This window comes from Eumetopias jubatus, unplaced genomic scaffold (genome assembly GCF_037043125.1).
Source record: "Eumetopias jubatus isolate StellerSeaLion01/CBP00866 unplaced genomic scaffold, mEumJub1_p1.0 scaffold_7, whole genome shotgun sequence".
In the NCBI taxonomy this organism is placed as follows: domain Eukaryota; kingdom Metazoa; phylum Chordata; class Mammalia; order Carnivora; family Otariidae; genus Eumetopias; species Eumetopias jubatus.
Window position 1 is genome coordinate 14,455,679 of NW_028274813.1, and position 27,158 is coordinate 14,482,836.

A 27,158-nucleotide genomic window follows, 5' to 3' on the forward strand; every position below is an offset into this window, starting at 1 on the left:
TCTAGGGGGAGATAATTTGGCACCGTGTGCATATCCATTGATGATTCTTGCCTGAATTATTTCACTGGGGGGGGGGGTTGCAAAATGGTGGTTTTTCTAATTCTATCATTAGTTGGCAGTATAGTTCTTAAAAAGGAACTGTAATGGCTGATTTGTAGAGAAAAGGATTGGTGTATAATCGCCTCTAATGGTGGCAAATAAATCTCTATGAATATCATTGTGGACTCAGGTTTTTATTTAGTCAGTGTTTTATAATCAATTACAGTCATTGTTTTCATGCTTAAATTATCCCAAATTTGGCCAGTATGACCCCTTTCAGGCTGCCTTTCATGTCCTTTGAACGTGTCCCTTTTAGTCTTTGGGCACTTCTTGCTTTCTTGCACCGAAACGTCATAGGTTTAGCTTATATTTTCCATTTCCAGACACGGATTCATCCCTTTCCCCAAAAAGCCCTGATTCCTTTTAGAGGCGAATGGTATTTAGGAACCGAACCTGGATGCTGGTGTGTTCATTGTGGCTGGGGTCTTATTACTTTCAGGGCTTTCAGTGGACAGAACTAAGAAAAAATAGAATAACAAGCTTATTGATATTTCCAAACCACATCTAACAATATTGGGGTTTTCCTTAAAATCTTTGATTTTGTATTCATAGCTCTTTGCTTGGCTTCTGATACTGTGAATACTATTAACATGTTCACCTTTTGCTTTATTCTACAAGATACATACAATAGTGTCACAATTATATTGTTAATATAAGTCAGATCGAAATGTGGTATTTCTTCCTATTTCATTTTGTCTTTTGCATACATTCCGCTAGAATGGGCAGTCACTATTGAGTTCAAAAGCCCTGTGAAAGAATCCTTTTCCCTGTGAAAGTTAATGTTGCCGACTTGATCCTCCAGTTAGGTTATTTTGCTTGTTTTTTATTTTTTATTTTTTTAAGATTTTATTTATTTATTTGACATTGAGAGAGACAGCGACAGAGGGAACACAAGCAGGGGGAGCGGGGGAGGGAGAAGCAGACTCCCCGCTGAGCAGGGAGCCCGATTCCCAGGACCCTGGGATCATGACCTGAGCCGAAGGCAGACATTTAACGACTGAGTCATCCAGGTGCCCTGCTTTTTAATTTAAAAAAAAATTTTTATTATAAAGATTTTATTTATTTATTTGAGAGAGAGAGAGGGAGCAGGAGTGGGAGTAGCAGAGGGAGAAGCAGACTCCCCGCTAGCAGGGAGCCCAACTCCTGGTGATCATGACCTGAGCCAAAGGCAGAAACTTAGCCCACTGAACCACCCAGGAGCCCCTTTCTTTTGCTTTTTTTAAAAAAATTTAAACTTACAGTTTGCTCTTTTTTAAGAAGTCAACTTTATTGAGGGACAATTTAATTTATAATAAACTGCCCGCACTGAAAGCATATGCTAGTATGTATACATCTTTGTGAACAGCTACTGGAGTGACCACCAGGACATCTTCATCACTACAGTTCCCTGTGCCCCCTTTGGGTCCGTCTTCTCACCCTCCACCTGAATCCTCACGCAACCACTGATGTACTTTCTCAGTTTCACCTTTTCTAGAATTTTCTAGTAATGAAATCGTAGATGAGTATACTTTTATTTCTGACTTCTTTCACTCAGCATAATGTTTGTGAGAATCCTAAGTGTTGTTTGTATCAATAATTCATTCCTTTTTATTGCTGAGTAGTGTTCCATCTTATGGAGAAATGATTTGTTTATCCAGTCAGTGGCTGGTGGATTTTGGATACTTTGCAGTTTTTAGGTATTATGAATAAAGCTGCTTTGAACATTCTTGTACAAGTCTTTGTGTGGATATATGAATTCATTTCTCTTGGGTAAATAAATATCTAGGTGTGGGATCGTAGACTCCTGTGATAAGCGTATATGTAATTTTATACGAAAATGCCGGACTGTTCTCTAAAGTGGCTGTGCTAGGTTACACCCGTCCCCACAAGCCTGTAGGTTCACATCTGGACCAGTGCTTAGCATTGTCAGTGTTTTTCATTTTAGCCATTCTAGCTCATATCTCGTGATTTTTATTTGTATTGTTCTCCTTTTGTTTGAATTTTTCGTTTGAGTAGTAAAACATTTCTTAGTTCTAGAGTCAACATTCTATGAAAAAATATGTTTAGTGAAGTCTCAAACTCCTTACCCTCCATCGTACCATCGAAGGTATGGCGTAGACGACGAGGAGGGAATCCCCGTGTCTTTGTTAGCAAGGGGTCATGAGCAAAGAAGGGAATAGCCCCTACCTTCATAGAGTTTACATATTAGCAAGGGGGGAGGTAGATATTAATCAGATAATCTCACAAATAAATGTACACTTGTACCTTTGCTGTGTAGGAAAGCTACAGGGAGAAGCCTGGGGCTGTTGTGCCTGAATCTCTTCCTGGTTTCCCAAGAAAAAGACATTGTTTACGCGCTCCCTCCCTTCCTACTTGTTGCAAAATTTCTCAAGTGCTGTAACTCTAGGACCTGTAGCAACAGGCTGAGCCCTGGGAAAGCAAACTAACACCCTGCTGTTGGAACCCAGATCTCTGGTAAAGCCATGATGAGCTTTCACATGATTATTTGGCTTGAGATGAAGTCATAAAGACTTGTTCCTCACGGAGCCCTGGGTGAAACACACTTCAGTGTTTTGAAAAATATATATGGGTAACACATGATTTATATTTAATTTGTTAAAATCCCTTTTCTGTTTTGTTTTTAACATTGTGGATAATGATTCCTCGGTGATTAAAGAATGTCAGTGCTTCTTATCAGTGTTTTTTTTTTTTTCTTGCATCTTGTAGGTTTGTTGGTGATCCCTCTCCTCCGCCCCATGAGACAGCTCATAGTTTTCAGATTTGAAACTTCAGTTTATGTTTTGATTTCCTGCAGGTCAACTTGACCTGGTACAAAACACTGATAGTCTTCAGGATGTTAGGTCTTAAATTCTTAGAAATTTTGATTCTGTGTTATTGTTATAATAATTGAATGTAGTTACTGTGTACTCTGAAGTGTCTTAGATAAGATATAGTTTCACTCGGCTGTTCTAAAACTGGAAACTTTACTGACGCTGTTGTCCTATTTGCAATTTTGATGCACAGTTAAAGTGACTGAAATGTAATAGTCATCACTGACGGTGCGCTTTTAAAGGAAATCTACAGAGAATATTTTTAGTAACAACATACTTTTTGAATGCCGTGATTGACTTTTCTTGTTTGAAAGCTTATTCCACTTTTAGGAAGACGAATTCTGGTCTCTCAAGGTAAACAGTATAGTAAATTATCAGGGAAGTGTTGGTGCGCCCCCCCCATCCTCTATGATTTGGGCATATTGTGGCATGTAGATTCCAAGAGTGAAATTCTAGGGTGATCGATTTTGGTTTTCATTTTGCCAGTCATCGTCCTGGCAGGAGACACTTGGCACACTCTGACCGAAGTAACTGAGGAGCATTTAATAAAGGGCTGGTTTGGCAGCACTGGACAGGGATATATGAGGAACCAGTGAGGAGGGTGCATGGCAAACCCCCCCCCAGGGGGCGGGGCGATGGCTAGCTCCACCAGGGAACTTTCCTCCCCCCTAGTTCTGGAGGCGGGAAGGAAAGGGGCAAGTGCCTGGACCTGGAGGAGAAAGGAGCTGGGGTTACGGGCCCCTCCGTAGGGACTGTGGCCTTAGGAGCCAGGGGAGTACATCCTGCCCTCCTCCTCCTTCCAGCCTTCACTTCTCTTACTTGGTGGGACCAGACCGGAAGTCAGTAGGCAGGGGAGCCTGTCCGTGTGTGTGCACGTCGGTCTCCTGGGACCGGGAGCAGCGTGAGGGGCCCTGGGGTGGATGAGTACATCCAGCACCCTGAGGGACAGAATGTAGGATGGGGAGGACCAGCACGTGCCCTGAAAACCTATAGTGCATGCGTGAGCTTAGTCCTGGCCAGTCCCTGAGAGCGGCAGGGCCACTGGTGACTGGGTGGATCACTATGGAAAGTATTTTAACATCCAAGGATCTTTCTTTAAGTTAAAACACCCAGACAAACAAAGAAACCAAAAATACCTAAATGGAGTCCCAGACCCGTTTCAGCTAGGTTCTGATAGACTTCAGTTTCCAGCATTTGATAACTACTTTCCCATCACTGGAAGACAGTACAAAATCAGGGGAGATCGCTCCCAAAGAAGAGCCCACCTTCCTTACGGGGCCACCTTTGAATGCAGGAGGCAGAGCTGGCCACCCAGAGCACTCTGCGTCCCCACACGCTCTCCTTGCCTGTATGAAGCGTCTCTGCGAGCAGGGTGGCCCCTAGGGGCTCCCACGTGGGTGCAGCACAGCTGAAAGTGTCCGAGTAAGCTTGCCATCCAGGATGCCCCGCAGGCTGGAAGCTGGCCTCGGGGCTGCCACGTGGGGGTAGAAAGTGCCCCCGAGGCAGGTGCACTGTTTTGTAGTTGTTTTGGGGAAAGGCTGCACAGTTGAAACCCCCCAAGCACAACATTTCTTTCTGTTGTCTTAAAAGATTGATGACAGAGCGCCTGGCCAGCTCAGTCGGAAGAGCGTGCATGCGACTCTTGATGTCAGGGTCATGAGTTCGAACCCCATGGGGTTTGATAAATATAATGTTAAAAAATACATAAATGAAAGGTTGCTGACAGTGTACATAATATGTACTTGTAAGGACATAACTCATCAGAAATGTAAACCGCGTCCTCAGTGTGGTGTGTAGATCCCACAGGCCATGTTGATCCCAACCCCAGAAGTTGAGTGTGATCTGGGGCTGTGTTTGTTCTGGCAACAAACACACTCTTGGATGTGTGTGGATGATTCCAGTGACACAGTGTTAGGGAGCTTAGCTTCCTCTCATCCATTTTAGAATATGTCTGCCAAAGCAAAAGCCCTTTCTCTCCTTACTCCCTCCAAAAATTTCTCCAAAGTAGCACATGATTTTAAGAATCTCCTTCCTGCCAGGTGAATTCAGAGACCCTGGGTCCCACCTGGGGGAGGGGATGTAAACATTTGCACAAACATACACAAGTGGTCCCACTTTGTGGGATTCTGTGGGTCTTGGTGCAGATGTTGGAACTCTGAACCATATGCACAGATTGGAAAACATGGCCAGCAGGCTGGATTTTCTCATGGAGGTGTCATGGTTTGGTGGAAAGATGGAGGCAGCTCTGGGGACTGAGGCATGCATCCTGGCTGATTCTGGTCTGGGGCCAGCCCCTGTATTTTTGGAGCCTATTTTCTTGGCTATAAACGGACTTAATCTCAGATTCCTTCATGGAGTTGTTCAGGGCCATCTGAGTGATTGATTGTTTTTGAAATTTGCTATACAAACGGAAAGGTGTTTTGTCTGCTGATGGTCACGTACCAACAACACAAATATAAAGTCATAATAATAGGACTGGTAACTTTTGACTTTATTTCTCATCTGACGTGAATGATTCAAATGTGTGTGTATCAGAAAGCATTTGTGTGTGTGCACTCCTATTAAAGGATGTATATTACTTACTACAGTAGATGAACCCCAGTTCATTTGGCTTCACTTAGGAACGTGTGATAGGGTTTTATTGCAACTGTCTACGTACGAGGTGATGTTTGTAGCAGACTCTCCTTTTGGTGGGGAGGCGTATAGGTTCCTGAGTCAGACGGCTTGCATTTGACCCGAGGCAAGTTAGTTAACCTGTCTGAACCTTAACTTCCTTACCTGTAGGGTTCTACCGCTCCCTCCATTCTAGGGTTGTTGGGAGAATTAAATATGCACGAAAAATGCTTGGGATAGAGCTTGGCACCTGTTCAGTTGTCAGTTAACGTTCATGGTTGTTCCTGTCGCTCCTACCACTACCATCACCACCACTACTCAGATGTTCGGGGGTACCCCGAGTTTCAGGTTGGACTGATATTTAGGCCAAGTGACTCAGCAGTATACTGGGTGAATTAAATTTTTTTGTGTGTAAAATTTCCATGGTTAATCAAGAGCTGGCTGTTTTGGGGAACCTTAACGGATCATTGTGGCATGGTCTGAGACTGGTGTCAGGGCACCTAGCTTTCAGACCCCCTCCTTCCCCCTGCCAGTGGGGAGGTCCAGAATACTGGCTACAGGTGCCCTTACTGAGATCCCTTTCAGGACTCATGAAATGGTGGTGAGTGTAAAAGTACTCTTTTACACTCTCCAGTGAAACGTGCCATGTAAAGTGTTTGTTAAACCGCAGATTTTCCCCTTATGCCACGTAATCGGGTAACTCCTAACCCTTGGCCGACTTTCTCTCTCATTTGCTATCATGTTGCCTTGTGTAATGTGTCAGTTATTAACCTGATGAGCTTCTGGTTCAGTCTCTGGAGGGCTATTTTTTGTGTCCTGTGCCTCAGGTCGTAGTGAGTTCTCAGGCAAGCTGAGAAGTGTGCAGACACAGGTGCCCTTATGGCCCTGTACCATTCTTGGGGGGATCACTGTGCTGGTAGCCCCCATGAATCCCCAGAATGAGCAGGGCCCCTCCAGGTGACACACGTCGGAGTATCACCGAAACGCTGCGATTTGCGTAGCTATGCAGATACGGAGGTGGGCCACCCCCACCTTCTGTGGAACCTCACAGGAACACAGATGTCAGGAAGGACCAATGTGATTTGCCTTGGCAGGACTCTGAAATTGGCTTCGAGGACACTCTGTGTGAGGCCAAGGGGGAGGGTTTAGACACCCTTGTGCCCTGGCTCTAGGCAGCTGCGGGTCAGGTCGCTCAGCCTTCGCCACCGTTTTCATGTGGTTTCACATGGTTCCTAGGGTCCAGGTCAGCTTGTCTTTTGGGGTAGATTCTGTTCCCTTAAATGTTTCCCTTAGTGCCGATCACAGGATTAGTTCATTCTCCCGCTAGGGCGCTGGGAAGCCTCAGTTCCTTTGGAATTCTGGATTTACCTCTTCTTACCCGCGGGTTTCCTGACACCCCTCCCCCACCCCCAACAAATTTGGCCTTGCCCTCTACTCCTGAAGCCTCCGTCCCGATCTTGACTAGCGCCTACAGTGTCATTTGCTCCTTGTCACTTCTCCCACCTGGGTCGGGGCTGGTTTCACATTTGTGTCTGCTGCAGATGTTACCACGTCAGGCTGTGCGCAGACACCATTTGTCGAAAAGGATTGCCTCTGCTGCTATAGTCGTGCTGAAATTGAAAGGTGCTGGAAAGGCAATCTCTCCCTCCAAGGGGGCCGAGTTGGTTGTAGCAAGATGCTGCAGCCAAAAGCTGGATTCCCAGCCTCCGAACCCCAGCACAGGCTGCTTGTGTGGACCATGAGAGAGACTGGTGAAGGGTTGGGCCCGTGGCCAGTGACCACCCCTTACAAAGCAAACATAACGAACAAACCAGTAACCCAGGGAGCCTGTTTTCCTGAGAGAGAGGGTTTTTATGATTTTTTTTTTTAAATAAAAGGTCATCACTGTCAAGTTCAAACCCAGTACCCCCCCACCCCCGCAGTAACTGTAACTTTTACCTAGCCAGGTACATTCAACAACTTTTAGTTACAGAAGTAAGGTGATCAAATTATATGTGCCAATTAGATAAGATCATATTGGAACATTTAAAAATAGATGAGTAACTACTGACAACGAACAGATAAAGTGGCACGAGGTGGGCCAGATGTAATCCAGCCGAGGGTGTCTCTGTCTGTCAGACGCACATGTGCCTTTATTACTCTCCATAAAACTTTATTGTGTCAGTTATCATTTGCAGCATCTGAATCACTTTAAAGAAAGTAGAGGTACTGGAAAGAGTGCAGGCTCACCCCCAAACTAGAATTGGCTGTCATCTTTCCCCTCCACACTTCAAGCTGTCTGTTGATAAAAGTCCTTTACTGGGTCTTGAACTTTTTTTTTTTTAAGATTTTATTTATTTATTTTAGAGAGAGCTGGGGAGGGAGCAGCAGAGGGAGAAGAACAAGCAGGCTCTGCACTCACTGAGTGCAGAGCTTGGAGCCTGACATGGGGCTCCATCCCACAACCTTGAGATCATGAGCCAAAATCAAGAGTGTGACGCTCAACTGACTGAGCCACCCAGGAGCCCCTGAGTCTTGAACTTTTAAAATAACTGAGTTTCTATTTCTGTCAATGCGATAAAGGGTAAATTTACCTCCCTTGGTGTCTGTTCGCTTTAATAGATAAAGTTTGCCTTTCAAACTTAAAAAAGTGAAAAGGCAATCTTATATATGTCTTTTATTCTACCATGTGTCCTCTTTGTAATTTGCTTATGCAATTTTTATTTTAAGATTGCGGGTACGATACGAACAACTGTTATTAAAAAATAATAAAAAGGAGTATATCTACATCTTGGACAGCTTTATCACATCAGTGTACTTTGTTTCATATTAGATGACGAAACCTACATTTGCATATCTTTGTTTCTATAATAAAGTTGTTAGCAGTTAGACGGTCATGAAGAATTTACTTATCCATATATTGTGTGTGTCAGGAAGAGCACACAGTATCTGGAATTCATTTGAATTCACCTCTTTGAAGTGCTATAGGCTGGCTGTCATTAAAGTGTATAAAAAACCAGCTTCTTACACTTCCTGTGTGTTTTATAAGTGCTTGAAAGTTTTTGAAACTTCTCTGTGCCCGTACTCCTTCTCAGCCTGCCCAGGTAACATGGTGAGCTTTCAGGTCCAGGAGAATAGTTATCCCTTATCTTCTAACCGTCCCCAAAGCACATCTAGATGGGTGAAACGAATTTGGAAGAATCCCAAGATTTAGTTGGATAAAAGCGGTGATTTTGCAGCTGCCAATTGTTTGGCTTTCTGATATAGAGCACGGGGAGGGGGGGGGCGGGTGGGAGTGTTCTGGGTGTGCGTGTTCCCTTTTCTTTACTAGAGATCGCCAGTGTAGAGTTTGACAGTATCTATCTGTAAATATATTTCAAATGTTTGGTGATCATTTTATTTTTGATTGATGTTAGTGCACTAGCTCCTGCCTGCGTTTGGCAGTTGGTAAACGGCAGTCAGGAGAGTACGAGAAATAACTCATTTCAACCCAGACACTTGCTGGCTCTGCCCGCCTTTGTGGGTGGACACGCTCCAGGTTTGTCCCCAGCGCCGCCCCAGTGAAACCGGACTGATGGGTGGTGGAGGGCAGGAGAGCAAACGACTGCATCAAATAGCAAATGCCCAAGTCGCGAATGAACTGAGGACAGATTCCTGCAAAGCGGAGCCCTGAGAAACTCTGATGAACGGGTTTCCTGTAGCAGTGTCCACCCCCTTCGCCACACCTGGTTTTTCCTAGAGATTAATTTGGTTTTAAGGCAAATCTTGGGTTGATTTTGGTTTTATTTTGGTGTGAATGCAAGGACGGGATTGATTTTCCTGCAGTGACTAAGACGCACGGAGACTGCTCAGCGTCTCCACTGCAGATGAAGCATTTACCCTGTGCCTACAACCAGTGCTTGCCCACCTGTCCCTGCTGCATTCCCTTGCCCCTCATCCGTGGATGCTCATGAAGGAAGGGGGTGTTACGAGATAGCCGAGGTGCACCCCTGACAGAGCTGTGGGGCGCTAGAACCCCACCACACAGCTCACATCTCTAAATATTGTGCAAGTGACGTCTTAATCATTTCCATCTTTTGGAACATGTCTATAAAATAATAGCAAGACAGTTGGAGAATTGGGGGTGATTTCGTATCTGATATTCAGAGGACACCTTGTTCAGCGGCTGTGATTAACAGGGGCTCTGTTTCCAGCTCCCGATGCTAGAGGGCTGGCAGGGTCCTCCCTGCCTGCAGGGGCCCCTCCCCAGGATGGAGAGAGACTGAGGCAGGCACATGGGCTGGGGACTTGAGTGAAACTTCTGTCTGGACCAGGGGTGTAATTTCTCTTTTTTCATCCCTCCTTCTTTTGGGGGAAAAAAAAGGAGAGAGAGGAATGGGGAGAGCATAGTGTGGCATTAAAAACAGGGCCACACTGCAAAGTTGTTAGGGAAATCCAGGTGTCTGATGTGACTTCTTTCTTTAAAATCTTTCTTCTGGAGTAATTGTCTGTTTTGTTGCGGGGAATGAACAATGATCTATCTAGATAAAAATTCTTTATGATCAGTTTTGTTCTTTCTCCTTCTCTCTCTCTTTCATGTACTTGGCTACTTCCTCAGATCATTTTCTTAATATTTAAAATTCAGAAATCCCCCTTGATGTCTTTACATTATAAATGACAGAATTTTAGAACAAAAGGGGCCTTTAGGAATCACTCACTTGCCAAGCATTTGGGTGGGGTACAAGGTCATTGTCATTTGTTAGCATAAGCATAACTTTTCTCTGTTCTCTCTCTCTCTCTCTCTTTTTCTAGTATTTCCCAGCTTCTCCTGTGACTTCCTTTCACAGAGAGGAGAACTGAATTGATTAAACACCTTTTACGTGCTGGGTACAGTGTTAGGTACATTCTGTGCGTGACCACATGTAAGCCTGACATGACTCAGAAAAGATAGTATTACGTCCAATACAGAGGTGAAGAGGCTGCCAGTCTAAGAGAAGTGGTTTATTTCCAGTAACACAGCAGGGTAGTCGTGTAGACCAGAACCACGTAGGTCGAGCCCTTTGTTGCTTGGGAGCCACATGTGGGATGCATTCTGGAACGTTCCCCAGGAAAGCCCTGGCATTGCGTCTGGCGCCTCTCATGGGCACATGGGCGTTATTTGCCCTTCACCATCTTGATAGGCCCGGGGAGTGCAAACGCAAGGGAGCGAGACTGGGGTGGGGTTGGGGGGCTTGGAGGGAAGGGGAGGGGGCTGGTGAGAACTGTCCCTAAGAGGTTGCATGTTCCAGCCGGGGGGAGGAGGGGCTGGCTGAGGACCGCATGTGCGTGTGTGTGTGTGTGTGTGTGTGTGTGTGTGTGTGTGTACAGTGTTAACACCTTCCTCCCCTGCACAGCTCATCTCTGTCCTCTGTTGTCCCGTAGCCCTTTGGTCAGCTTGTGCAGTCTTTCAGAGTTGCTTATTGTTTGTCTTCCTCTGGAGGTCCTGTGCCTGAAAAAGTGGATCCTGTCTCTATGTCATGGTGTGTCATGGCAACAAGTGTTAAATGACCTGCTTCAGAACGAGACCCAAGGGGCATTCTTTTGTTAGGCCCAGGGAAGTTGGAGCGGGTTTGTGACCTCTTGGAAGTTCCGATTCAGCCTGGTCTAGGGGCTGAGGATGGGTTTTCTGGGGAAGGAGGGAACCTGCCACCATGGGGGTATCAGCACCTGCCGGCCCCTCCCCCAGCCCCCAGCCCTCCCTGCTGCCCTCCCTTTCTCCTTCCTTTAGGTCAACTTGACCCTGGGGAGCCTGAGCAGGAGCCAGCTCCTGAGTAGAGGAGGAGCCCGCTGGGGCGGGAGGCGGGAAGGCGGGAAGGCGGGAAGGCGGGAAGGCGGGAAGGCGGTGAGGGCCTGTAGGAGGAGCTCTTTCCAGAAGATTTTAAGCCCGCCCTCCAGATCCTGGGAAAACTTTCTGTATGTTGGGTTAGAATGGCAACTTGATGAAAAATGTCAGCACCCCCCCCCACCCCCCGCCAATCTATAAAAGCTACAAGTGTCTTTTGATGCACAGTGAGTGGGACACTGAGAAGGAGATGGAGAAATGAAGGCCCACATACCTTAACAAATCTATAGCAACACATTCTCCCAAAGCATATGGTTTGATTTAGTCTGTGGTATGATTTAGTCTGACCACCTAATTTATAGAGGAGAAAATTGAGACCCAGAGACCTACCTAGTGAGGTGCAGCTCAAAGATTATGTATTCTTAATACTGATGGGCTTACTTATCCCATCTGTACCTTCTCCTCTTCCGTCCCCCGCTCATCCCCCTTTAATGCCTTGAAGCACTTAGGTCATCATCAGTACCCCCTCCCCAATCCGACAGGACCAGCCCAACTCTCTTAGCCCCTGAAGACCCCCTACCTGGTTTTAGGTTCCCAGAACTGCAAGAGCTTTGAGTCCGAACCCCAGGTTCAAGTTATCAAGCTGTGGGGTGGGGGGCAGCTAACGATGGGCTGTGTTTTTTGTAAATCAGGTATTCTGGAAGCACAGCATGCCTGTCCTTCATGCCTGTGGAAGGTCAACAAAGACCGCATTGCCCTCCATGAATAAAATATTCATTTAAGAAGAGGTTGACCAACCCCAGCTGTTGAAGAATCAGTTGATGTTAAACCGGCCCACCTTAGATCCACCTTTCTGCATCCCTGAGCTTCTGCTATAAAGGTGGGGGTCAGCAAGCCTACAGTGGAGGGAAGAGGGGGCATATGTCCAGGAAGGTCGTTCAAGTACCTTGATCAGCGGTTCTTAATTCATAGATATCTTGAAGGTTATATGTTCAGATGAGCACTGGACTCCCTCCACCACCCCCCAGTCTTTGACCTAGTTAGTTGCTCAAACCAAACCATTCTTCATCTTTCTTCTTTACTTGTCACTCCCAATCCATTGCCAGGTCCAGTTGGTTCAGAATACATCCTAAAGCTGCCCTTCTTCCGCCTCTTCCTGCTGCCACTTGGTCACCTCAAGCCTGGACTGTGGCATCAGCTCGTAACGGACCTCTGCAGGTCTTCTTGCCGCTTCCAAACCATTTATTCCTATGGCGGCGGGTCCCTGCCTTCTAACTCATGAATCATTGTTTTCCTTCATGGCAGGCATTCCAGTCTGTAGGATCTTGCTTATTTATTTCTTTGCTTACTTACTTGCTGTCTTCTTCCCCCTCTAGAATCCGAGCTTCAAGAGAGCAGCGCCTTTTTGTATTGGTTTGTATTTACTAGCGTCACCCCCATGGTGCCTGGCATGTCGCGGGGACCATATGGAGGAGGGAGTGAACAAGGGTAGGTGGTGTTGGAAGCACCCTCAGAAATGGCAGGTCAGAAACATCGAGAAGAATCATTTCAGATGATGCACCAGGAACACATACCCAGCTCTCCACTCCATTTTGACCTGGGTTCTGCCTCATCAGCCCCGTTCCCCCAGCATGGGGTATCATGATGAGTCTTCCCTTACTGCTGGAAATGGGCTTTATCCCTCAGAAGTGATGGGGCGGGGGGGGTGGAGAGGGGGAGGAAACCATTGTCCTAGACCTAGCATGTACCACACGTCCTTGACCCAGAATGCACATACAGAGTGTATGTTTCCTTGTGATCCAGTATGCACCCACATACATGTGTACACACACGCACATTCACAAAATGCCACTCCAGTACAATGTTGTGTGTTCTGGTCTATGTGATTCTGTTCTGTTCCACAAAAACCGTGCTGGCTGTGCCTTGTGACTTTGATTTCATGACCCATTAACGTGATAGCCCACAGTTTGAAAGTCATCTTTAAAATTTGGTACTCATCCTCAGGAATTCACAAACCTAATGCAGAGCCCCCCAGCGAAGACCCCTACCTACGGCAGGCTGATGGAGGAGGTGCTGCGTGCGGGGACGGGAGAGATTCACGTGCTAGAACCGTCTCAGGAAAAAATGTTATCGTTACAAGTTAGATTTAAGACTTAATTTAGTTGTTTTATCTCCGGTTTTTTTAACCTTTCCGACTAATCAGTTCTTTCTACAATGTAGGCTTCCTCTTGTGTACTGATGTTTTTTATTGCTAACAAGGAGCTGTCTATTATTCTCCAGGTGCTTTTTAATTAAAACACAAAACTTGGCCTCATCCATATGTTTTTACTCAATTTATTTCTCTTATTCCTCTCCTTTTCACATTGTTTTTTTCAAGCTATATGTGTGTGTGTGTGAAAGATCTTCAGAGACACATTTCCATCTTTATATACATGTATATGTATACGTGTCATCTTCAACAATATCTATACACAGAAATGTGTCTCTGAATGAAGATCTTTCTTTCCTTATTATTTTCAATTCGTAAACATTTAATGATGCATGGCCCCCACAGTTGTCACGGGAAAAAAAAAAATCCCTGTTCTTCAGATGAGATGCAGAAATTTCTATAAAAGCCCCGACTCTATAAATTTATTACACAACTATAATCAAATTACAGCTGCCTTTCCCTGGTGAGGGGCATTAAATGTAATTTTTCCTGTCCTAAGGAACTTGAGTATTCTCTTTGTGCATATTTCCATTAAAATTTTTTTCAAGTTGGCCTTTTTACTCTTCTCTGCTATTCCATTGAAACCGAGGAGGACACTTGCAGATGAGATGCAGTGGCCAGGCTCTTTTTGTTCCTTTCAAGTTCTGTATGGTCATTGGAGGGGGTAGGCAGATGACCGTGTCCCCGTGGCTCTGTCCTGAAGATGCTTTTGTGTGTCTCTTTGGAAATTCTAAGTATGAGGTTTTTTTATGTTTTTTTTTTTTTTTTAAGATTTTATTTATTTGAGAGAGAGCGTACGAGAGAGTGCAAGCGGGATAGGGGCAGAGGGAGAGGGAGAAGCAGACTTCCTGCTGAGCAGGGAGCCCGAGGCGGGACTCGATCCCAGGACTCTGGGATCATGACCTGAGCCAAAGGCAGCCGCCTAACTGATTGAGCCACCCAGGCGCCCCTAAGTATGAGATTTTGAAATTCGTGTCTGGTCTGCAAAAACCTATCAGCAGTTCCAGATCTCTCTCCAGATGAAATGCAGAACTGATCAAGGTGGGAATCATTATGACCCGAAGCCTGGGCAAATGTCTGCAGTGACTGGCTATTGTAAATATGTGCTGACCAGTTTGAAATTGAACCTCGGCTTGATGATCACTGCATGAAGGCCTGGGCGAAAGAAAACTTGGAGCAGCGAGTGGCGAGGCTGCTGTGAGTTGGAAGTGGCACGGGAGGAGTTACGGTGGTGAGCACATGGAGTGAGCTGGGCGCGGGGGGAGGACGGGGGTACGCGTGGAAATAAAGCGGGTGTCGTAGAAAGTAGAAAAGCTCCCCAGGACCAACAGTACCTGTGAGTTTGCTGGCGGCTCCTCCCACTGTCACTCTCCAAACTTGGTGTTTCTTTTATGATGGACGGCCTTGGGAAAATCAGATTTGATTGATTGATTGGTTTTTAAAGATTTTGTTTTATTTATTTTTTAGGGGGTGGGGCAGAGAGAGAGGGAGAGAGAGAATTCCAAGCAGAAACCATGCCCAGCACATGAGCCCTACGCTGAACTCCATCCCACAACCCCAAGATCATGACCTGAGCTGAAATCAAGAGTCAGACACTTAACCGTCAGACACTTAACTGACTGAGCCACCCAGGCGCCCCTCAGATTTGATTTAGTGAAAGGCATTGGATAGCCAGCTTTGCTCCCTTTCTTCTGTCAGAAAGGAGAGGTTCATGACTTGATCCACCATTTCTTGAGTATGGGTAGGCCTGTGACATCGTGCCTTTGCTGGGGCCCCACACCCATCCCTTAGGGGGTCTTTATTTTGCCAACGAGGAAGCCAAGACTTTCTGGGGACCATGATTTGCCCAGGACCACACAGGAAACATCTTGATGGCTCCAGAATTCCTGGTTCTTACTGTAACCCCCACCCCTGCCTCTTGCACCTGCATCGGTCACCAACCCATCCCCCCAATTGTGGGTTTTTTTCCCACTTCGTTCGTAAATAGTGGATGTAGTATAATAAAGATACTTAGGCCAGGCTTAGGAGAAACCACATTCTTGTCTTACTGTTATTTGCCTAAGAGGGTCAATTGTCCTTCCTGTCTTTGTCCTATTTTTATTCCCTGTAAGATTAAACAGCCCCACCCTGAAAGCCACCTTGAAAACAAAGCCCTTAGGTTCCCAGAACTGAGATAATCTTGCAGAAGTGTTTGGGTGGCTTGTGGGCCCTGGCCCTCCAGGTAGCTGGTTAGGGGCCTTGTGTTCAAGTAGATCTGAAAGGCTCCACGGGGAACCTTTGGTGGAGTCAGGCCAGGACCCCCCCCCCCCCCCCCGCCCCCGACACACACACACCAAGGAGTACCAGCTTTTGTGGTTTGTTTCACGTTACCTGAATTTGGTCGTTGCTGGTCTCCCCCGCCCTCCCCCACACCTCTTCTAGAAAGTGTGCTTTGCATCTACTTCCCAGAGGAAAGAACCAGTGGGTCCCCGCCGCTCATTCGGTGGCCTGCCTGCTTTACTGGGAGTGTCTCATCGGTGCCCCTCCACTATTCCGGGCTTGAAAATGTATGCATGAAAGGAAAGGCCACATAAGGACATTGAATTTTTCAAAGTTGACATTTTTCACGTCTTTACACATCCAGATGGTTAAACTGGAACGTTGGTGCTCTGCTTAGGCAGGTAGGCCTGACTGGGAGCTGTGTTTGGGCTCAGGCCTGTGCGCCCTGGGGGTGGAGGCTGGGGTGCTTCAGAGGCCCCAGACACTGAACTTGGCTTTTGGAGCAATTCTCTCTACTCAGGGCACCAGAAAGAGTTAATTTGGGTTCTGGCGCTCACTGATGTTGTGACAGTGAAGAATGTTAATGGGTTCTGTGAATCAGTTTGTAAGTAAACTACTGGGTGAACTCATGACTGAAATACAAATTTTTAAAAGCCTCTTTAAAGATTTTAGGAATAACTTATTTATTTTTTTGTTTTGTTTTCCTTCTAAGGGATTTTCTTGGGAGTTTATTTTACCCCCCCTCTAAGAGTTAAACGGTTTTCTTGTTTGCTTTCTCAATATTCCTGTCCTACAATAGTTCTGAAAAGAGAGAGTCAGTCCCTTGGCTGCAAGCATGGGGTGGGTGCGGGTTTATGTAATTTGACTTCTTTTCTCTCCAAATCAGTAAATATTTACAAACGACCTTATCAAACAGCTTGGGTACATTCGGTCACTTGAAAGCGTGCGGGCAGAATAGTGACTGCCCATTGGCCTGCTGCCAGGTCAGTGGGCCTCACAGGAAGGACTGACTTTTTTTTTTATTTTAAATAAAAATGCGGTCCACAGACCAAAAGTGGGCCTCAGAAGCAACTCTTTCCATGGAACCAGTTTTAGAAAATTTGCATTTTCAAGTTTGACTTCTAAACATCCAATTCCTTTAGGCCTGGGGCGGAATACTGTGAACTTCCGCATCCAGAAAATAAATCCTGGCTTCTGGCTTAGGTCCCTCCACCCCCCCCACCCCCGCGGCTGCCTGATTTCTTTTGTTTCTTGGGGAAGGTAATTACAGAATTCCATTTGAAGCTTAAATGTCGTTCTTTGTGAGTAGGTAGGAAAAAACAAGTGGATTACTTTCCGTTTTTTTGCAAAGTGGTGCCGAAATAAGATGGTTTAAAGACACAACTCTTGAATGTTTTACAGCGGCAACGGGAGTTTGGGGGTACCCCGCCCTCTTTTTCTTTCCACATTTGAAATCTGACAAATTTAAAATGCGTTTTTTAGAAGGGGGGATACATATGTCCTTCAGAGTCGATACTGAAAAATAATAAAGGAATCTGAGTTTGGGGGCCGTCAGCCTATGAAAATTACAATATTATTGTACCAGCATCCCCTGGGAATAGCAGGCTCATTTTGTCTGCCACACTTAATCCAGGTAAGACCGAAGTGCATTTTATGGTGCCGTCCGGTCTGTGTCCAATATTACATATTTCTGGCTGGCCAACAATGACAAGTAAATGAGAGGCTTTTAAAAATAAGTAACTGTGGTAATTGCTATTCATCTACTTACTGCAGAATACTGAATGTTGCTTTATTAATCATTTTTATGTTTTCATTTTCTTTGCAGAGCATTGGGAAAGGGTCATTGTGGTGCATAGACCCAGAGTATAGACAAAATCTAATTCAGGCTTTGAAAAAGACACCTTACCACCCATACTCACACGTGTTCAATACACCTCCTGCCTCTCCTCAGGCATATCAAAGGTAAGCAATTCAGACTTCTTTTTTTTTTTTTTGGTCCACTGAAGTCGCATTATTTTGGTGGAGACAGGCACTGAAACTAATTTAATAGGCTGTATGATATGAAAAATAACTGTAGGTAAATGAGAAAGAAATGAAGTATTATTGGAGGCATACCCAGTGTTGTATTTCCTGCAAACCTTACCGCTTCTTGCTGCTTCGGAGGAACGTGCTTAGAAGGCTTCACAGTGGGCGAAATACTGTCTTCCTGGGTAGAAACATTTACCAAGAAAAGTTGACAGCTTTAACATCTCCATGCGTCACGGTTTGTTGGGATAGAAGTACAGGAATGAGTCAGGTAAGCGCTTCGGTCTTCCCAGCCTCTGACTGAGAGCGTCTACAGGTGTTCGCCGAAAGGCTCACTTGATTGTTGTCATTCTGGTCTCCATGTAGACGGTGCTCCAGAGTGATCATTTTGTTGTGGTTACTTGGTGTTTGCCTCTTCAAGGAGAACAGCAGAGAACAATGGAGACTTTCATTCCCCCTCACATGCCCATTTGGGTTGAGACTGTGAGGTCACGGTGCCATTTTTACAAAGATGTAATTGGAAGGGAGAGTAGGAAGCCTGTCCCTAAAAATAGATAAATAAATAAATAAATAAAATAAAATAAAGGTGTTAATGTTAGATTCCCAAAAAAATAGCCACATGACAGAGATACAAATTTTAAAATTGATTTTATCTCACATAGTGCTAGGGTTGTAAATATATTCCTCACTCCTGGAAAAAAATTTTTTTTCTTTTTTAAATGTAAAGAAGTGTTTCTATTTTAACCACCCAGTTGAGAGACCTTATCCTTGGGCTACAAGTTTATGTCAGTGAGGGATGGCATGGATTCGTAGATTTCAGTGATTTTTATAGTCCACTTCTTTGCAGATTCTTTCCCTTGTCTGGTGTTTGCTCTGCAGAGGGGATCTGCAAGTGATCCTCTGAAACCTCATTAATGAAGTTCTTGTGCATCTTAGTTGAGAAGCATTCCATCACAGGCCCTAGACAATCAGTCTTCTGCAAGAGACGTGGAGAAACAGCTGGGCTCTCGGGGAAGACTGCTGTATGTCTGCCTTTGCTAGGCGATTAGCGTGATGGTAGCCATAGCAACTGGAGCATCTCCATAGTAACGCGTAGCCGAGACAGGTGCAGTTGCATCACAAGGCTGCTTGTTGCCTGGCAAAAGGACAGGCCATTAGTACTTAGATATACGCTGTTGCCTTAGAAACAAATAACCCTACATAGCAACTACAGTTGGTTTGAAAGATTTGGGGGAGAAAAAAAAAGGTTGTAGCAGCTTTTGTCTGTGTTCATAAAAATCAGCACAAGCATACTGTATTGGAAATGACAACTTGAGGTCATATAGCTGTAAGAGATAAAATGGGATTTTCCAGAGCAACCCAGCCAACATTGTAGAAATGTCCAGAAGGACAGAGCCATATGCTTGGTTTTCTCCTTGTGGCTGTAGCTACGCCTGAGATGGAAGGGACCTGGGATGGGAGAATTACTGATTTCCGAGGTTGATGGGGGAGGCAATGACCCTCATTATTAGAATTTTCCCCAGATTCTCCGGTTCCTTTGTCATTCTCCATCCCCTCCCCCCCCCCACCCTCCAGACCCCACAGAAAACCCTCACTTTCCTCCACAGTTTGTATCTTGGAAGTATTTCATAGCCTTTTGTTCCTAGGACGTTAAGAACATAACTGTTATTCACTGGGTCATATCATTGGTTCATTTAGACAGTATTTTGTTGCCAAATGTGACCCCAAGGGAAACGCAGTAATTATTTAATAATTTGAAGGATTATGGCAGAGCTCTGGGGGTTGCAGACTCAGGCAGAGGCTTTCCGAGCTGGCCTAAGCTTAATGACTTCATTTGATTTTTTAATATAGGCATAAAAATGCAGACAAACCAGAGCTTTTGTGATGAAAATAATTTCCAGTCGACTACTTCAGATCCTGCTCTGTCACCTCCAGTTCCTCTTCTCCCTGGTGACTGAAGGGAAAAAAAAAAAGTTTCTCTATCTACCCATGCGGGCGCTCACATTTCACCTCCGTAAAGGTCACTGGATGTGGAGTGAGACGGCGTATCAGATTCTAGCTAGCCTCTCTCTTCTGTGTCTTCAGTCTGAGGACAGGGCACTTTCTCTGTTCTGGGGACGACTGTCCCTTCCTCACAGAGCTTAGATTTTGCTCCAGGATCCTTTAGTGTGTGCGTTTGTGCTAAAGATCCTAAATACTGGATGACCATACAGTGTTTGGATAGCTCACAGTGAAGTGTGGTATGTAGTTCACTTCTAAGTCCCCGGGGCCACTTGTTGATGGGACTTAGGGAGGATGGACGTGGGACAAAGCATGTCATTAAATAGGGACCAAAAATGCCGGCTTGACAATACCTGGCAGGTGTGCCGTGAGGCAGGGCATCGCTTGTCAGCCCCTCACAGAATTGCTGTGTGGGGCACCTGGGAAGTGCTTGGCGTTGGCGGGGCTGGTACTTAGCATGCTGAAGGTGGTGATTACACTAGATGGGTGGTTAGTGTTAGTGCTTGCAGGTGTTCCTGGCAAGTAGCTCCGCCCCGAGCTGCAGGTGGCCGAAAACAGCGGGGGGGGGGGGGAATGAGGCATCTGAAAACATCTGCCCCGGACGTTGTTCGTGGCCAAATACAATGCTCGATACTGTAGCTCGTGGACTCCGGGCGCTGTGTTCCAGTGTACCCTTTGGATGTTTGCTAGGCTGTCCCTCTGTACCTGCTTCTTTTGACACCCCAACTGTGAATTGTTCGTGACTGAAATGCAGAGCTCAGTGACATTAGACATAACATAACAAAGAACTGAGTGACTTTTTCTTTTAATAATTAAAAAAATTGTTTTTAAAGATTTTTATTTATTTATTTGAGAGAAAGAGAGAGAGAGCATGAGCAAGGGGCAGAGCAAAGGGAAAGGGAGAAGCAGACTCCCCCATGAGCAGGGAGCCCAACGCGGGGGCTCGATCCCAGGACCCTGAGATCATGACCTGAGCCAAAGGCAGATGCTTAACTGACTGAGCCACCCAGGCGCCCCCAGAACTGAGTGATTTAACAGAAGTTTATTTTCTCACAGTTCTGGAGGCCAGATGTCAGAGATCCAGGTGTCAGCAGGTTGATTCCTTCTGAGTCTGAGGGAGAATCTGTTCCAGGCCTAGTGTCTGGCGGTCACTGGCATTCTTTGGGTTGTAGAAGCATCACCTCGATCTCTGCCTTCGTTGTCACGTGGTGCTGTCCTGGTGTGCTGTCTGTACCCAGATTTCCCCTTTGTACAAAGCACGCTAGTCAAATTGGCAGAGGGGCCTGTCCTCCTCCAGTATGATCTCATTTTAACGAATTCGACCTCCAGTGGTACTGGTGGCCAGGACTTCCACATGAAATTTGGTGGGAGGGGACACAGACAATTTCACCTGTAACAGCCCTTTTCTTAGTAAGACATTTTCGTTGGTAAAAATATGGAGAAAGTGAGGAGGTATTCAAAAACAAAACAATGGGGGCACGGTGAAGGGACACAGGAGCCTTCCTGAAATTGTTCCCAGTGGCCAAAACTAGGACAATTTGAGAAGCAAAATAAATAACTGTTGGGTTATGACCCAAAACATAAAGTAAATATCTGTGAGTCCACACTGATGTAAATAAATGATGGAATAAGTAAGTGGATATAGAGACAAGTCTCCTGTATAAAAGAATTCCAAACAATCTCGGTAGCTACTCCTCCCCTCCAGGAGTTGGAGCTTAACTCCCCACTCCAAGTGGCTGCACTCAATGACTTGCTTCCACAGAGTGGGTATGGAAGGGAGCAGAAGAGGAGGTCTGTTGTGGGAAAACCTGGCACCCACCACCTTGGCCAAGTGATCAAAGCTGACTTCCATGATGAGAGGTTGCCAGCAAGCACCTTTGATATGATGTCTTGGAACTGACAGTTCACCTCTTTGGTCTCCCCACCTAGCCCCCTACGTCCATAACCTTTGCCGAATCACAGGAAAAACGTCAGACAATAGTTTTGTCCCCGAGGTGGGGGTGGGGAGGGCACTCTACAAAATCCCTGAATAGCACTCTTCAAAGCTGTCAAGGTCATCAAAGGCAAGGAAAGTCTGGAAAACTGTTACAGACCTGAGGAGGCTAGGGAGACGCCAGAGACTGAATGGGTAACGTGATATCCTGGACGAATTCCTGGAACCCAAAGGACATGGGGGAAAAGCTAGTGGAATGTGAATAAACCGTGCAGATTGGTTGATGGTCATGTACCACCAATCAGTGTTGGTTCCTTAGTTGTGACGAATATACCCTAATCATGCAAGCTCTTAACACTGGGGACACTGAGTGAAGGGTGTCCGGGAACTCGGTGCTGTCTTTGTAACTTTGCCGTTGAAGAAAAAGCCGCCCCCAACACACAGGCCAGTTGAGTTTATCAGTTTTAAATATCCAAGTCATTTTTGGTCTAATGAAAAGTCAGATCACTGCGGCACTGAGCACTTGACTGACTGACTTTAGGTCTCTGTCATCATGACCCTACGTCTGAAGGGCTTATTATTGGGAGCTCTTGCTTTTACCTAATTCTCTGTAGGATCTGCGGAGCCACATGAGGGGACATGCCTGTTATTTGGATATTACAGTTCTTGGAACTTTATTTTTGTGAAATGCACCCAACTTTGCTTTGGAGGGTCCCGAGGGCCGAACTCAGGGAACTCCAGCTGAGCACGCTAAATCCGCTTTCTTTAGGACTCTCAACCATGGCCAGTGTGGCCTTCAGACTCTAGGCCTGGGAACAGGTGGGAGGGATGGTATATTTGGGTTTCTTGCCTGCAGTCTTTCAGAAAAGTCCTATTGTCTATTTTAATGGTTATCTTGCGTATGCCCCTCCTTCCCGCACTTGGAATTTCTCGTTAAAGGATATGCATATTTTAAGGCTTTTGATACAGATATTGCCAGATTGCCTTCCAATTTTACACTCAGTTCCAGTCTATACTCCCACCAACTTTTTAGGAAAATCTCATTTTCTAACCTTTCTCCATATCTGATGGTTAGACATTTCGTCAGTGGGAGGCCCCAACTTTTGTGATTTTGATGTTTTATAGTGGGGACATTTAAACTTTACAACTAGATTAGTGCCCTGTAAACAGCGGCTGTCAGATAACAGTGTTTATGACAACAGGTTGTTTTTTAAAAAGTATGTATGTGGATGGATCTTATGTAATATCTTCTCTGGTATAGGAACCAATCCAAAATCAGTTTATAGAAGAAACATTTTAATCATCTCTCGCCGTAGGTGGGAACAGATTTTGTAATTAATCAAAAAGTATGGTTTATGGAGAGTTTCCTGGATGATCAGTTTTCAGAGAAGGGAATTTTTTTTAAAGATTTATTTTAGAGAGAGTGAGCACACACTGGGGGGAGGGGCAGAGGTAGAGGAGGGGAGAGAGAGAGAGAAAGAGAGAGAGTCCCAAGCCGACTCTGCACTGAGCTTGGAGCCTGACACAGGGCTTGATCTCACGCTGAGATCATGACCTGAGCCGAAACCAGGAATTGGATGCTTAACTTACTGCGCCACCCAGGCGCCCCCGAGAAGGGAAATTGAATAAAGTAAAACACGTTTAGGAGCCAGAGCCAGTGTAGTTCTGTGCTTCCTTGGTATGTACAAAGATACCTCAGCATCTTGTATGCCTCTGGTCTATGTGGTAGGTTAGTCATGGTGGGGATCTAGCTAAACATGAGTCCTGAGTGAGGGGACTTTTGTTCCATACCTTACCTTCATTTGTCATTTAAATATCTTCACTCTAAAAATAATCATAGCATGTTTTATATTTTGTATATTGTGGCCAGACACGTGTAAAGTTAGAAAAATCCACAAGACTTAGATGATCTAAGTTTAAAGAATTAGTTTTTGGATGACTTTTTTTTTTTTAAAGATTTTATTTATTTATTTGAGAGAGAGGGAGAATGAGAGATAGAAAGCACGAGAGGGAAGAGGGTCAGAGGGAGAAGCAGACTCCCCGCTGAGCAGGAAGCCCGACATGGGACTCCATCCCGGGACTCCAGGATCATGACCTGAGCCGAAGGCAGTCGCTTAACCAACTGAGCCACCCAGGTGCCCTGGATGACTTTATTTATCTAAAGTTTGCAGAGTCAAAACATTACAGTGTCTGTTGCTCTCACTTTTTTTTTTAAATAAAGAAAATCCTGGGGTTGGGTGCCTGAGTGACTCAGTCGGTTAGGCGTCTGACTCTTGATTTCAGCTCAGGTCTTGATCTCAGGGTCACAAGTTCAAGCCCCATGTTGGGCTCCACGCTGGGCCTGGAGCCTACTTGAAAAATAAATAAATCAATAACTGTAAATAAAAATAAAATCCTGGACATTCAGACTTGTCATTTAACTCTTTATGTTTATTTTTGCCTCTTCAGAGCCATTTAATGAGCCATGAAAAATACGTTAATGGCCTCTCCAAAGATTTTGGCCTTTTGATATTGAGGGTCTTAATGAAAATGGCTGAATTTCCTGCTGACTCAGCAGTGCTGCCCTGTTCATGTGCTTTGAGCTTGTTCTTTATGATTTTTTTTTAAGCGCCTGCATGGCAGAGAAATTGTACAGAGTGGTCAGTATATATTCATATTAATGAAATTATCAGTGATTCCTCGCTGGGTAAGAGAGCTTTGGCTGAAGGAGTGAACTGGTAATGGCGGATGGGAGTTTGCACTGGGAGGAGGTGGGAAGGGGAGGTGTTTAGGGAGCTCATCCTTTTAGACAATTAGAAGATTAGAAAATCCTTAGAATCTTAAGCTTGTTAACATAACTGTGTTAATTCCCCCACCAAAATGCTGAATTTGCACACAGCAAGGAAAAGCTTATTCATTGCTTGGATAGCATCCAATAATTTTTTAACTTATAAGGCATCTTTCTTTCCAGTTATTCAGAGTGGTGTGCATTTAATCGTTGGCAGAAGAACTGTAAAACCACAATAAGATCAGTTTTAACTTGCACTAAAGGATGGATGGATTAAACTAAAGGAGTTAAATTGTTAGATTGTCATTTCGTTGCAAGTTTTAATTCGGCCAAGCATGAAAAAGAATGTGAGGATTTAGATTAGTTGCATCATAATTACATTTCTAATATTTACTTGTAAGCAGTATATTTGACGGAAACTGTAAATAGTTTTTTAAATTCTCATATTCAGTACGCCTATCTGCATATTTAATTTAAAAGGGTGAGCGAGGTATGATGTATTTTGAAAGAGTATGCCTAAATGGCAACTTTTTGCTTAGAGTAATTTTTTAAAAAATATTCAATTACAAAAAATCAATATGAAGCTTCGTTGTGCTTAATATGTAGAAGGATATGCTAAATTAATGCAGTAAAATAGCTATTGGATTGAATGACAAGGTTTTCTAATGGTGGTACTTCCGAATATAAAGTTCATTTTGTTAAAAATTTGGCAAGACAGGGAGTAGAAAAGGCTTAAGATTGTAGGGTTTCACTCTTGCATATTAAAAAAAACAGTGCTCATTTACAGTGTGAGCTTTGAAAATCCATTAGTTGGCTGTAATTTTATTTGCATATCAAATCATACTATCTTTTGACTTCCATTATATTTTCTGAGTTGGTCACAGAGTATTTTTAATCATGGGCTTTTGCCTTCATTATGCTGTTCTTTGTACACTTCCTTCTCGTTCAGTCCTACATTATTTTATTGAAATGGAAAACAGCCCGTTATCTTTGGCACTTAGGTACTAGGCATATCGTGTGAATATTGCGCCCAGTCATCCAATTTCACTCTGTTTTCACACGCGCTTTGAAGGTTGAATGTTGAAGCAGCAGGGCTGATGACATCCATTTTTACTCAGGTGCTGAGTAAAGCTCATGGTTGGAAGAGCGACACAGACTTACTGTTTGGTCCTCTGATCTCTTTGGGTGCCCTCAGTCCCTGGTTTGTATTCTAATAGCAGAAGTGTTAGGAGCTCTTAAAATCTACTGATAACATTTCTGTCAACCTAACTCCTGAGATGATGGATAATGAAGAGGTTCTGTGTCCCTAATTCTGGGTTAGAAGGTCAGGGTGTCGATGGACCCACCAGGAGTCTGGGGTCTTTGCCCGGTTCTCTTCCTGTTTATTTGCTGTTCCAAAGAGCCAGTGGAGGACCAGAGGCTTGGAGGAGGACTGGAGGACGGGGCAGATTCCTGAACAGAGCATCTTAGGCATCGCTAGGCTGTGTCTCTAAAGTGGGGCTGACCTGCATTCTGCATGTTTGTCAAACTCCTCACCTTCCCAGAGGGGGAGAAATTGATCTCTGTGTTCGAAATATGAAAGAACTGTCAAAAATGCCTGAAATCAATGATGTACAGTGTGAAACAACAGGCAGCATATTCTTTGTTTTGCAGCAGTGTAAAATTGGCAAATTTTTCATCACAGTAGAAAATAAAAACCCACCAGTGCTGTGTGTGAGCCTCCTCTTTCCTCATCTTCCCATTACGGCTAAATACTTCTGGATTTTATAGATTAAAAAAGGAGGGGGGTTAAACAGAGAGGTGTAATATAATTAGATTTAGCAATAGTGGAACCCATCATTCATAAAAGATTTGAGGAAGATAGAATGGGGGAAGGATTGGTTTACCGTTAGTATATCAGCAGTGAATCCTGTTGGTCAAAAGGGCACTGTAGGTAGTCTTAGATGGTATTAATAAAAGATGAGTGTTTGAACAAGTGATGTGATGGCCAGTAATTCCCCCCTTCAGTGTGGATCAGACCTCACTGGGGAGTTTCTGTCCAGATGGGAGGGCACTTTGAGATGATGCAGAAAGCAGTCAGGCTGGCTGGGGGGGGCAGGGAAGAGCTGGGGATGTGTAATCTGGAGAACTCCTTCAGAAGGTCAGCATGCCTGCCATCTTCAGCTTCCCCTAGGGAGGGATTGGATCCATTGGGTCGAAGTTATAGAAAGAAAGATTTGGGTTCAATTAAAGAAGATCTCCCTGATAGAACAGCATCTAACACTGTGCCAGACACAAAGCAGGGGTTGGATGCATGTTTGGGTTGATGGGTAAATGTTTGGATTGATGGGTGAACGAGCTACCCCTGGGGATATTAGTCAAGACTAGAGGACCAGTTGCCAGGGTCCTTTGGAGAGATTGAATTACTGCTTAGAGAATTGCAAGGTTCTCCCTTCCAACTCTTGAGATGTTCTGTCTCTGAGTCTGTCGAGCTGCTGTAGCAGGTCCACGGATGGAGTCCCACTCTATAGCATGGGGTTTGTTAGGTTGGAAACAAAATATTAGGGGAAATGTGCCTGGCTTTCTTACTCAGAAAGTAGAGGTCAGGTTTTTCGCCTGAAATTGTTAAGTTCGGATTTCAAGACCGTGATGGGACTAATTTAGTTACTCTTTATTCTGTGTCA

General features: G+C 44.9%; 1 protein-coding gene across 8 annotated transcripts in view; it reads left to right on the forward strand.

Moving 5' to 3' along the window:
• FOXN3 (forkhead box N3) overlaps positions 1-27,158 on the forward strand; it is a 392,956-nt gene that overhangs the window by 203,359 nt on the left and 162,439 nt on the right. For all 8 annotated transcript variants that reach the window (XM_028098118.2, XM_028098133.2, XM_028098140.2 and 5 more), the window contains one exon: positions 17,595-17,731. In XM_028098118.2, the coding sequence (XP_027953919.1) occupies positions 17,595-17,731 (137 nt within the window). The remainder of the gene's footprint in view (positions 1-17,594; positions 17,732-27,158) is intronic.